At 48.9% G+C, this 12,150-nt stretch overlaps 1 protein-coding gene across 2 annotated transcripts in view; it reads right to left on the bottom strand.

Annotated features, from left to right (window-relative positions):
* Window positions 1-401: 401 nt before the first annotated feature.
* The window catches only part of MATCAP2 (microtubule associated tyrosine carboxypeptidase 2), a 35,206-nt gene continuing 23,457 nt past the window's right edge, over window positions 402-12,150 (bottom strand). For both annotated transcript variants that reach the window (XM_059655860.1, XM_059655859.1), the window contains 5 exons: window positions 7,689-7,832; window positions 6,995-7,127; window positions 6,189-6,494; window positions 5,072-5,169; window positions 402-3,067 (listed from right to left, as the gene is read on the bottom strand). In XM_059655860.1, the coding sequence (XP_059511843.1) occupies window positions 2,906-3,067; window positions 5,072-5,169; window positions 6,189-6,494; window positions 6,995-7,127; window positions 7,689-7,832 (843 nt within the window). In that variant the 3' untranslated portion in view covers window positions 402-2,905. The remainder of the gene's footprint in view (window positions 3,068-5,071; window positions 5,170-6,188; window positions 6,495-6,994; window positions 7,128-7,688; window positions 7,833-12,150) is intronic.

Below are 12,150 nucleotides of genomic sequence, written 5' to 3' on the forward strand. Positions count from 1 at the left end.
CATTGATTGGTTGCCTCCTGTATGAGTCCTGACCAGGCCTGGGCTGGGGAGGAGCCTGCAACCAAGGTGTATGCCCTTGACCAGAATTGAACCTGGGACCCTTTGGTCCGCAGGCCGATGCTCTATCCACTGAGCCAAACTGGCTAGAGCTGATTCTCTCTCATTGATGTTTCTATCTCTCTCTCCCTTCTCTCTTCCTCTATCAATAAAAATTTAAACAAAATTTACTCAGTGAACAGGGCAGTAAATAAAGACAGAATGATCCCTCTCTCCTTTCCCAAGAGAATACAAGCTGCACTAACTGGGGCGAGGTGGAGGGTGGCAAATGTAACCTTTCTCTATAAATAAGGCTCAACGTGATCCACGCTCCTCTCAATAATCACCACACAGCAACCCAGAAATTCCACAGGAAAAATATAATTAGGTTCCAAAGGACAGAAGTTTGCATGCACATATAGTCACATACTCCACGAAGAACCTCAGTGCTCTTGTTTCTGTTATATCTAGACACAAAATGCCCAAAGATTTACAAAACCAGCCATACAAATTTTAAACATGTTTACAAAGGTGAAAATATAGAGAAATGAAGACTATGGAATTTTGCCAACAATTTCACTTTGAATCCTGTCTTGTGTGAAAACCAGACAGTGCATCAGAAAGTGTATTTGATACTATCTGCTAGAATTTCAGTAGACAACACTGATGAAATCCTAAGCATCAATAGTCTAGGACAAATAACTATTACAATTCTAAAATGTGATCTTCAATTATTCCCCTAGGTACTGCTGCTATAATTTTCTATTTATTAAACCTTTATTTAGGGAATAAAACTGACATTAGAATTCCATCTCAGGAAAGAGAATTACCTTAATTAAATCTCCAATCCCAACTTTTAAAGCTTAGCTTTTCTGCGCATCTGAAACTACTTTTGGTTCGCTAGCTTTTAAAATGTCCAAGACAGTCGGTGTGATTTAAAGTCGTTTTTGTCTGGATGGTGCTCATGTTTCTTGCTTTTATTGGAAGCCATAAGGCAGGAACATCTCCCTTCCCCAAACCAGACAGAGAATGTCACCCACTGAACACTCAGGCCGCCCACCCAGGAGCCGAGGGCTGCTGGGCCTTCCCCTGCAGCGGAATCGTCCGCAGGGGGAGCCGTGTCACTGCCCACAGATGCTCAGCTCACGAGCATTGAGCTGAAGTCGCAGGACACAGATCCTGCCGTTTCTGCCTATGCTTCTATTCCAGCTAATCAGACACTTTCCACAGTCACCTTGGAGAATTTTGACGATGAAATCAGAGACAAGACATGCAGCTGAGCCTGGAGGGCTCCGCTACAAGGGAGCAGTGCAGTGGGTCCACAGTGGTGCTGCCGTGTGTGTGAGGCCAGCGCACGGCCAGCCACGGAGATGTGCAGCCCCACCCCAGGCCGAGGGCTGGCCCCCGGCCCCCGAGGGGGAAGCAGGGCTCTGCGGGGCGCCAGGCACCAGCCACACCCTGCCTGCTGCAGCGATCTCCTTTAAGGCAAGCCCTCGTGGCCACGTGAAGGAGAACGATCACACACCAGCCTGCGGCCTGCGGGAGGGTGCCCAGTCTTTGCCAGCATGACGCCAGGCTGTCAGTGGGCACCCACCCATCGTAGCACCATATTTACGCCTGAAGTGAGGTAAACATAAACTCTCAGGTAGCTTTAGGAGAAATTTCAGTAGCAATTTTGTGTGGGTTACTTTTTTTGTGGGGTGGGGGGTCTTTATTCTTCAATTTTGTTACAATAGCAATTCTGAATGGGCTATCTACAGCAGTATTCTTTCTGATCATTAAAATAAGTTGTTTGAAGAGCCATTTGATCCCAAGTATGTATATGCAAGTATATATCAAAATAAATTACAAAGCCAGGTGGGTAAGCTTTTGGCAGGAGAAATGTAGCCAATTAGAACTCTCATTTTTGAAATTTAAACTATGTCACTGTTGGGTTCGGGGAAGCCAAAGGTTTTGATCAAGGACACAAGCCAATCACAGGGACGGTTCAGCCGATGGCAGGGCCCGGCAATGCCAGTTCTCAGAGCAAGGTCAGGTGCACTGTAGACGCTACCTGTCGACATCTGGCTCCGATGGGAAGTGGGTCAGCCTACCTGTCCTGTTTGTTGCTCCATTTAATGAGAAGGTGAGTAGCTTCTCTCTTCCCCAACTATTCCAATGTACGTAGACAAACCTCTCTGGAACCTGTACTTACCATTTCTATAAAGGAATAGAGAGGGGGAGACCCTAAACCTTGGTTAAAATTTACAAGGGGTATAATATGTTTCAGCAAATGAAAACAGAGTTTAGATAAGGGATAACTGGACACAATTCTCTAATTGAGTTCCTACAAACTGGTAAGGTGAAAAAATAAGATGTAAAGAAGTAATGAAACTTTTCAAATTGTCCCCACCCCCTTAACATTACTTAACATATAAGAGAAATAAGAAACCTTAGGTGGAGCTGTTCGGGGCATAAAAAACTAACTCTTCAGAGGAGAATAACGACCATCCTCGGAAAAGAAAGCGTCACCGCGGCGTGTGAACAGCCGGGGGCAGGCTCTGGCCGAAGCTGGTCTTGGTGCTCAGGCAGAAGCTCACCGCTCGGTCTGACCAAGATTCTCCAAAACGCTCATCAGTAGTGTTTTCATCTGACTCAGTGCATTGAGAATCGGATGGAATCAGATGAAAACAGGTCACTTCCCTTGCAGCCTGTAGAACCCGTTTTAGGAAACAGTTTCAGGTTTGTACTTATCCTAAACACTCCGCTGAATACTGCCGACCAGTCTGCAGAAACTCATGTAAACAGTCCTTTCTTTACAAATCCGCCAGTGCTGAGGCACCAAACGGGAAGATAGGGTACACTTTCGCGCTGCTCGCAAGGACACTAGTTAACAGATAAGGTCTCTGAGCTCCCGGTCGCTCAGCTCATTCACTTCCATGATCTTCTCCAAGTGCTCCATGTACCGCTCCTGGTCCAGCAGGAACTGCGGGACCCTCATGTTCTCAGTGACGCCCAGTCCCTTCAGGCGATCCACGTCTTCATAGGAGACCTGAGGAACGGAGGCGGGTCAGTTTTAAGTGTAACTATCAGTCACATTTAAAGAGCAATTTCTTCCCTGGGTAGTAAGTAAACTTTAAGTATGTGGACTATTTTTTTTTTAAAATATATTTTATTGATTTTTTACAGAAAGGAAGGGAGAGAGATAGAGAGTTAGAAACATCGATGAGAGAGAAACATCGATCAGCTGCCTCCTGCACATCTCCTACTGGGGATATGCTCGCAACCCAGGTACATGCCCTTGACCGGAATTGAACCTGGGACCTTTCAGTCCCCAGGCCGACGCTCTATCCACTGAGCCAAACCGGTTTCGGCAGGACTATTTTTTAAAAAATACATTTTTATTGATTTCAGAGAGGAAGGGAGAGGGAGAGATAGAAACATCAATGATGAGAGAGAATCATTGATTGGCTGCCTCCTGCACGCCCCCTACTGGGGACCTAGCCTGGAACCCAGGCATGTGCCCTTGACCGGAATCGAGCCCAGGACCCTTTTATTTGAGTTTAGAGAGAAAGAGGAAAGAGAAGAGGGAGGGAGGGAGAGGGAGAAAGAGAAGCATCGGTTTGTTGTTCACTTATTCATGCATTCATTGGTTCCTTCTTGTATGTGTGCCCAGGTGCAGGCTTAGTCCTCAGTGTGGGGCTTGTAGGAGGCAGCCAATCAATGATTCTCTCTCATCATTGATGTTTCTATCTCTCTCTCCCTCTCCCTACCTCTCTGTAATTAATAAAAATATATTTTAAAAGGGGGGGGGCGGTAGTGTTATACCTACAGACTGCTTTCAAATGTTTTAGAAAAAGATGTTATAGCCCTGATTGGTTTGGCCCAGTGGATAGAGCATCGGCCTGCGGACTGGAGGGTCCCGGGTTCGATTCCGGTCGAGGGCACGTACCTTGGTGCCGGGAGCCGGTCCATCCTTGCTGTTTCAAGGGACCTGGCATATATAGCATACGGTTCTTAATATGTTTGCTCCCCTTAGTGCTGTGTGTTTTAACCAAGGTCACCTCTCCGAGAAAGGTTGTTTCCCCACGTAGGAATTTTTCCCTGAAGTCAGGGAGGGGATGCCTCTCCTAGAAAGGTTGTTTCCCCAGGTAGGAATTTTTCCCTGAAGTCAGGGAGGGGATGAAACTCCTTAACTAAGTGCCAGGCGGGTAGTTAATCACTACAAACAATCATGCTTAAGCTACATAATCTTTACTCCCTGGAATGGAGATAAGAAACGCCCTAACCTTTGTAATAGAGATTGATAGGATTGAATCAACTGGTATAAATACAGATGTAACAAGACAGAAAGACACAGAACTCAGGAGACAGAATTCAGAAGACAGAACCTACACGGAGCCTGGAGACAGAAGAACTTCGCTGGAGAGAACATGGCAATAGATCCTGGACTGAACCTGACTATAGAACATGGCAAGAGAACCTGACTACAACCTGGTGACTGAACCTGGCTGGAGATCTGAAGCAGAACCTCTCTGGAGATCCAGACCAGAACTTGGCTAGAGATCCTGGCTAGGCTGCTGATCAACTGAACGCTGTCTCCGTGTCCTTCCTTCTTCGCCGACTCCGTTTACACCTTTGGGAACCCCTGGACCCACTGGGGTTGGACCCCGGCACCTTGGTTGCGGGCACATCCCCAGTGGGAGGCGTGCAGGAGGCAGCTGATCGATGTTTCTCTCTCATCGATGTTTCTAGCTCTCTATCCCTCTCCCTTCCTCTCTGTAAAAGATCAATAAAATATATTTAAAAAAGATATTTATAAATGAAACCGCATCCCCACATTTCCTATTCCCTTCTTTATCTCTTGTTGTCCACAAAGAAATTTTGCCGTTCGGTTCTGTGACAGAACACATTTCTTCCCTCCGGTATCACGCTGAGGAAGCTAATTCCGAGCACAGATAAAAGCAGTCTGAACCTGCGCCTGGTGTCATCACAAAGCGGCGGGCGGAAGTGCTGCGCGTTGCGCGGGGGGCCTGGCGCCTTCCCTGTCACTCACCTTGCCCAAGGCGGTCAGCAGGGGGAAGTCGATGGAGGCCCGGTGCCGCAGCAGCTGCAGGATGCCGTCCAGGTACACCTGGTCCTTACTGAAGCAGCCTGCGGGGACCACAGCGTGTTACCCCCTGTCCGAGACAGCGCCCAGGAATGAGGTGCTGACCATCCCGTCTAGGAACCGGCCTGTACAGAAGGCTTTGCTAAGGTGCCGCGTGTCCTTGTGTGTAACTGCTCTGTCTCTGAAACATCCAGTGTAAGGTCTCTGCAAGACCAGGATCACACGGAGACCAGCAGCTCCCTTCTACGAATCTCTCCTCCCCAGGTCCCCATCCCCATAATTAAAATAGCATTTCCCCTAATTATAAAGAAACACTGGTAACTTAAATGGTATGACTCCTATAAATAATTATCCCACCCTCACCCCCACCCCACCCTCCGACTGCAGCCTTAACTCCCATGATGCAATGCAGGTGTCCAGTGGGGAGGGCGGAGGACGGCTTATGGCATTAGGTCTCATGTGGGCAATGTGGAAGCAAAGGATGTCTGAACTACTAGTTTAAAAACACACACCATTAAAATAACTGTAGGTGCTTCTGATACTGTTCTTCCCTAAGAAATCCAGAATTAGGACTGGGCTTTAAAGAATATGGGGTTTATAAATAGAAAAAATGTGGATGAAGACATGATGAGCAGAAACAGCTCATGAGATCTGATCCTTAAAAAAAAAAAGTGTTCATTTACAAAGAAAACGCTCCTCCCACCATGACATAACGTGTGACTTGGTTAAATGCTGCTGTTAAGTGGACTGAAACCCACCATACGGGAGTGGGAGTCCTATGCTCTGACGGTGTGGATTTGGTTAGCTATGCTAATAGCCCGGGGGTTGTGAACAAGTTGTCCGTATCGGTTAGGGACCCGTACAGCGTATCTGCAGGTAAAAGGACAGATGTCTGGAATTGGTTTCAAATACTCTAGGGACAACTGGTGAACCACAGAGAGTGGTTCCTAATCATTAAGCCTGCGTCGTGTTTAACGAGGGTTCAGTGGGCACATTCATCACTCCTGTTTTTTCTGTTAATCCTCACCCCAAGTCAGAGGACCTAGGGCCCGGGGCCACCCACCTGGCTGGGCCGTGTCGGTGCAGCCCCTCTTGGCCCGCACGCAGTAGTCCCACCGCGTGTTGGGGTCCTTGACAAACTTCCCGATGTCCTGGAAGAGCTGGCAGAAGGACAGGCGGCTGGCCTGGAACACGGTGTAGTAGAGCAGCGCCGCCCGCCACAGGAAGGGGTCTTTCCGGAACAGGACGCTGTGGATGCTCGCCAGCCCCTCCTCCGTGGGGTTGTTGGGCTTCAGCTCGTGCTTCCTGCGGCCCGTCCAGCTGCCCCAGGGCTGCTGCAGGTTGTTGATGCCCCGGAAGTAATGTGTGCCTGCGGGAGGGGCCGGGGACACAGGAAACGCCAGTCTGTACTTCCTCCCCCAAGACCCTGCCGGCCGGCCGTTCTCAGCCCAAATCAACCCCAACAGCAGAAGCCAGCCGCCCGAAGCCTCTGGTGGGAAGGAGCACACTGCCCCCTCCCCTCCCGCCCCCCAGGCTCCCCGGGCTCCTCGGAAGAGGTTATTTTTCTAAAGGGAAGAATCATAGACTTGGTATTGGAAAAGAATCTCAGAGATCAGGCCATTCAGTTCCTTCAGTTTAAGGTCAAGGAACCGAAATCCTGGGGTCAGTGACGTTTTAAGCTTAATGCTGCTGACAGGCCCCGAGGAGCTGACTTGAAATGGGACGTTAATCAGCGAGGCTGGAGTTCAAGTGAAGCCTAATAACTAACTCCATGGCCTTTTGCCAAATACAACAGCGAACGCCCCATTACAAAGGGCGTGTCTGTGGGGCTCATTCGGGACGACGCGGGCGGAGCAGGGGCCGCCTTACCGATTTCGTGCCTCAGCATCCCCTCCAGCCAGTGCTCACGGGCCGTGGACACATTGATGGTCAGCGTGGGGCAGCCGTTGACCACCGTCATGGAGGCGCGGGAGAGCAGGTCCTCGGTGAGGTGGACGACGACCTGAGGGCCACAGGGAGGGTACGGAGACATCAGCAAACGTGAAGGTGGGGGAACAGCCCAGGAACACCCTGGTGCTCCCAGAACCAAGAGGATGAACTGAGGGCCGGTCCCTTCGCCCTTCCAATGCTGAGCCTGCGGGACCTCAGGGCCCTCCCTGGACTGGAAGGCAGGCAAGGGCTCTGCGGGGAAGGGCCCTGTCCCGCTGCGCTCAGCCCGGCTGCAGACGCAGGGCGGGTGCAGGCGGAGGCCTGCTCACTGCGGCCAGAGCTATGTCCACACTCAATACCAGGACCTGGCTTCCAATGGGAGGGGCCACCAGGGCAATCCCTTCATTGACCGTTTTCATGAAACCGCTCACCTGTTCCCACAAGCGATACAGAAATGGCGGTAAGTAAAGAAACTAAACACAACTCCATGCAATGGGAAATCAGACTTACAGTATTTAGTCAGAAATCTGCATGACTAATTTAAGGAGCTAGACAGGGTTGGAGAGAGACAGCCTGCAGCCAGCGCCGCAGGCCCTGAGGGCTACGTGCCCACGGCGCTCGCGCCAGGACTCACCTCCCCCAGGCAGCCTTCCTTCATCATGTACTTCCTGACGTGGCTCCAGATCCGACTCTTGGACAGCAGGCTCCCGCCCGTGGCCTGCTCGAACTTCTCGTAGCTTCCGTATTTCTGCAAGGTCAGCTCCATGATATTGATGGACTGGAGAAGAAAGAGATCGCGGAAGCGAACAGCCTCCCGTTACTTCGAGGGGAGTAATAAGCCAGCAATACTCTCATTTATCGTGACTGTGTCTGTGTTTATTGATCCCAAATGAAAATACAACTGAGGCACCACCTCTTTCTAATCCTAAGCAGCTTTCACGCCCTTGCACATACTTTCACAAACATCTGTAGTTACAAATACTACTCTCTTTCTGTACTCACTTCTCTCTTTTAAAAATCTTTATTGTTGAAAATAATTAAATATGTCCCCCTTTTTCCCCCATTAACCCCCTCCAACCCACCCCCGTCCTCTGCCCCAGGCCTTCACCACCCTATTGTCTGTGTCCATGGGTTATGCATATATGCATACAAGTTCTTTGATTGATAACCTCCCACCCACCCTCCCCTGCCTTCCCTCCGAGATTCCAATGTGTTCGCTTCTCTTTAACACAAATGACTCACTACTACACAATCTACCACCATATGACCAACTACACATGACCCACTATCAGGTGTACACCTAAGATAACTTAAAACATAGGTCCACACAAATATGTGCACACATATTCATAGCAGCATTATTCATAATAGCCAAAAAGCAGAAACAACCCAAATGTCTATCAACTGATGAATGGATACATAAAATGTGAGATACATACTTGGGTATTACTCAACAATAAAGTCCTGATACAAGCTACGACACGGATGAATCTTGACAACATTATGCTAAGTAAAAGAAGCTTGTTACAAAGGACCACATACTGAATGATTCCATTTATATGAAATCTCCAGAATAGGCAAATCCATAGAAAAAGAGAGAGTAGACTGGCGTTGGCCTAGGGCTGAGAGGTTGGTGGCAAATGGTGAGTCATTTCTAATGGGTGCAGGGTTTCTTTTGGAGGAGGTGGTGAAATGTCCTTGAATTGGATAGCGGTGATGTTGCATAATTCTAAGCATACTGAAAATCACTGACTGTACACTGTAGGTGGGTGAACTGCATGGCATGTGACTTTTACCTTAAGCTGTCATTTAAAAAGGAATAGTCCAGTCCTAGCTGGATTGGCTCAGTAGATAGAGCATCGCCTGGGGACTAAAGGGTCATTAGTTCAATTCCGGTCAAGGGCATATGCCCAGGTTACAGGCTCAATCCCCAGTGGCGGGGGGCGGGGGGGGCATGCAGAAGGCAGCCGATCCATGATTCTCTCTCATCATTGATGTTTCTCTCTCCCTCTCCCTTCCTCTCTGAAATCAATAAAAATCTATTTTAAAAAGTAACATAAAAATAATAATAAAAAGGAATAGTGCATCAAATGGCACTGTGTAACTTTTAAACCACTACCCCAGGAAATGAAAAATCCGTACAATCTGTGCAGCAGCGTCTCGGGTACAACCAGCTTCTGACACGTTCTGTGAGGGACCTGCTGCTGGCTGGCCTGCTGGTTCTGTCCACGGCTCAGCAAGCTGGAAATCTGACCATCCGTCACGAGCCACCTCACCAGTCATGTGCTTAAAGCTATCTCCCTGCTCAGCTGCCGTGTCGCTTGGTGCAATAGGGACACGGGTGCGACGGGGCAGGAGACAGGCGGCCAGCCGGCTGTTCACCTGGCGCCTGCCCTTCACGGGCTGTGACAGCCCAGGCATGTCATTCCTCCCTCTCAGGCTGAGTTTCTCCACTGGCAAATGGAGATGAAAATGTTTGCCCTACTTACTTCACAGGGTTGTTGTGAGGACAAAGTTAGAGAGAAAAAGAGGCAACAGGAAGAGAGACTGAATGGGTTTGTTGTCTATTCCCCATATGACTGTGTATCGTATTTAAGTTTTAACAGAATTAAAGGCTGGGTTTTAATTTTAGAATTTAAGGTCATTGGTTTGACCTCCACTCAATTCCAACCCTCCCTTCACTTCCCCCCTTTTATAAACTCTACCATCTAGAGCCCCCCCAATCCTGAATCACCCCAGGAGGTCACCCCCGGAAGTCACAGTCCTCTTTCCTAGGCCAGTGCTGACCAAACTGTTTCTATGGAAAAGTGGTGGACAAAGTAACATTTTAAAAAGGGCTCCGTGGCCAAATGTGGCTGGAAAACACTGGATTAAACAACAATGAGTCACCTGTTCCTCTTATACTCTAAACTCTAAAAGCAAGACATTGCTTTCCGGGGCCATATTTAAAGTCACATAGCTCTGCTCCTGGACAGATCGTTTCGTAAGAAATGAAGCCTGTGTCACTGGCTGTAACATCTGTCTTCACCTCAATACTTAGTCCCTCGCCTTTCCTCACTGCATCTCTCCCCCCACAGGTTACCATGCAAGATGCCTGGGACCAAATCAAAGGTTCAAACGCCTTCTTCTTTGTAAGTCAATTCAGGGGTGTATTCTCGCTGAGGTGTTTGTTTTTAAGCATCACCTCCTCCTACACGCTCCTTCTCACATCACCATTGGTGGCTCCTTCCATGACTGCATCTCCTCCTCTGACGGCGCTTGCTCCCTGTACTGACCCTCCTGCAGACCTGCGGCCCGGTGGCATTGTTACCGCAGGAGAGCAAGGGGGCTGCCCTGGCGACAGCTGTTCCAGGGAGGGAGCAGGGAATGATCTTTCCACCTGAGCTAATCCATATAAAGGTTTCCTTCCAGTAATATGTGTAATCAAAAACGTAATGTATTTGCAAATAACAGTTATTTTGAGAAATATAATCTAAGGAATAGGATAACATGGGAATTGGGTGAAAGCACAGATTGTGGAGCCACAGGCCAAGTCATGTCAGCTCTCAGTCAGTGCGGCTGCGGCTGCTCCCTCACCGCCTCCCACAGAAATGAGAGCACATTCGCTTGGATTTAGTGGCGGGAAACCTCTCCCGACTGGCAGGGGTTGGGGTGGGACTCCAAATTAGAAAGTGTTGGCGAATAAATCTCAGCCCTTCCTCTCAGCACTAAGGAGGGGAAAGCAAACAGCTTTTTAATAATTATCATAAATTTAAAATGTGATATCCCCACATTCAACCAATTGCAATTTCCAACAAAAAAATCACAAAGTGATTGCCAAAATAGGGATAAAAGCAACAGCTGACTTTTTAAATTAATGTTTGGCACAATCTCAGCACATTTAACAGCAGTCCATCGCCTTAACCACTCGGCCACCTCATCCGCTATCTCAGCACATTTAAATAAAAAGTGACTACCCTCTAAAAAAACAGAGGTGTGGTAGAAAAGGTTTCTTCTAGCAAAGGAAATTAGATAGCAATATTACAATTATTTTAATCTTAAAATGAGCTCTCCCCAATGGCTTAAATGATTGGTCAGACTGCATGTCAGTTGTAACACCACCAAACCTGCTGGCACAAACCCAAAGAACCGCATGCGGCAGAAACGCTACCACAGGGCACGCGGCCCAGGCCGGTGGAGCCATGCGTGCTACCCAGCCTGCCAACGCCGAGCCTGCTGCGCCAGAACAGCCGGGGCAAGGTTAATTTCACCAAACGTCTGCCTTTGCTGGTCGCACCGTGCCCTGCAGGTGAAGCTCAGGTACCTGAGAAGTTTAGCCCTAACAGGCATGCCACGGAGCTATGGGCTGCATGTCTGAACGGGACTCTGGAAAGTGCTGCTCATGCCAGTCACATAGGATTGGCGAACCTTGAAGATAACTTTTATACTTTCATCCTTTTCTTTTTTAAATGAGCGCCTACATATTGACTTGATGGTGATAAACTAGGTGAGCAAAGCACTAGGAAGCTCATGGCCCCCATGTGTGGTGGGGCCTGAGCCAGCTGGGGGTGGGATCCGACCAGGAGAACCGGAGACTGCGGTCCAGAGCCAAGCAGAACCAGTCAGCCCATTTCCTCCGCTCAAATGGAAAGGGCTGCACTTGCCTGTGGGCTCACTAACGGCCCAGGCCTATAACTCCCACAGGAAAGCCGGGAGCCAGATCTGAAGCTTTCTTCCTCATATAGAGTCTTCCTGCCCTGGCCAGTGTGGCTCAGTGGATAGAGCATTGGCCTGCGGCCCAAAGGGTCCCAGGTTCGATTCCGGTCAAGGGCACATACTTTGGTTGCAGGCTCCTCCACAGCCCGGGCCCTGGTCAGGGCTCGTACAGAAAGCAACCAATGGATGTGTTTCTCTCACTTCGGTGTTTCTCTCTGTCTTTCCCTCTCTCTTCCACTCCCTCAAAAAACCAATGGGAAAATATCCTCGGGAGAGGATTAACAACAACAACAAAAATCTAATAAAGAGTCCTCCTGCCACAGAGTCGATGAAACAGATTCTTTATGGGGCGTGAAGGAGTTTACATAGAGGCTGTGCCGCTTACCTGGAAATTTCTTGTC

Source organism: Myotis daubentonii, chromosome 10, assembly GCF_963259705.1.
Source record: "Myotis daubentonii chromosome 10, mMyoDau2.1, whole genome shotgun sequence".
In the NCBI taxonomy this organism is placed as follows: domain Eukaryota; kingdom Metazoa; phylum Chordata; class Mammalia; order Chiroptera; family Vespertilionidae; genus Myotis; species Myotis daubentonii.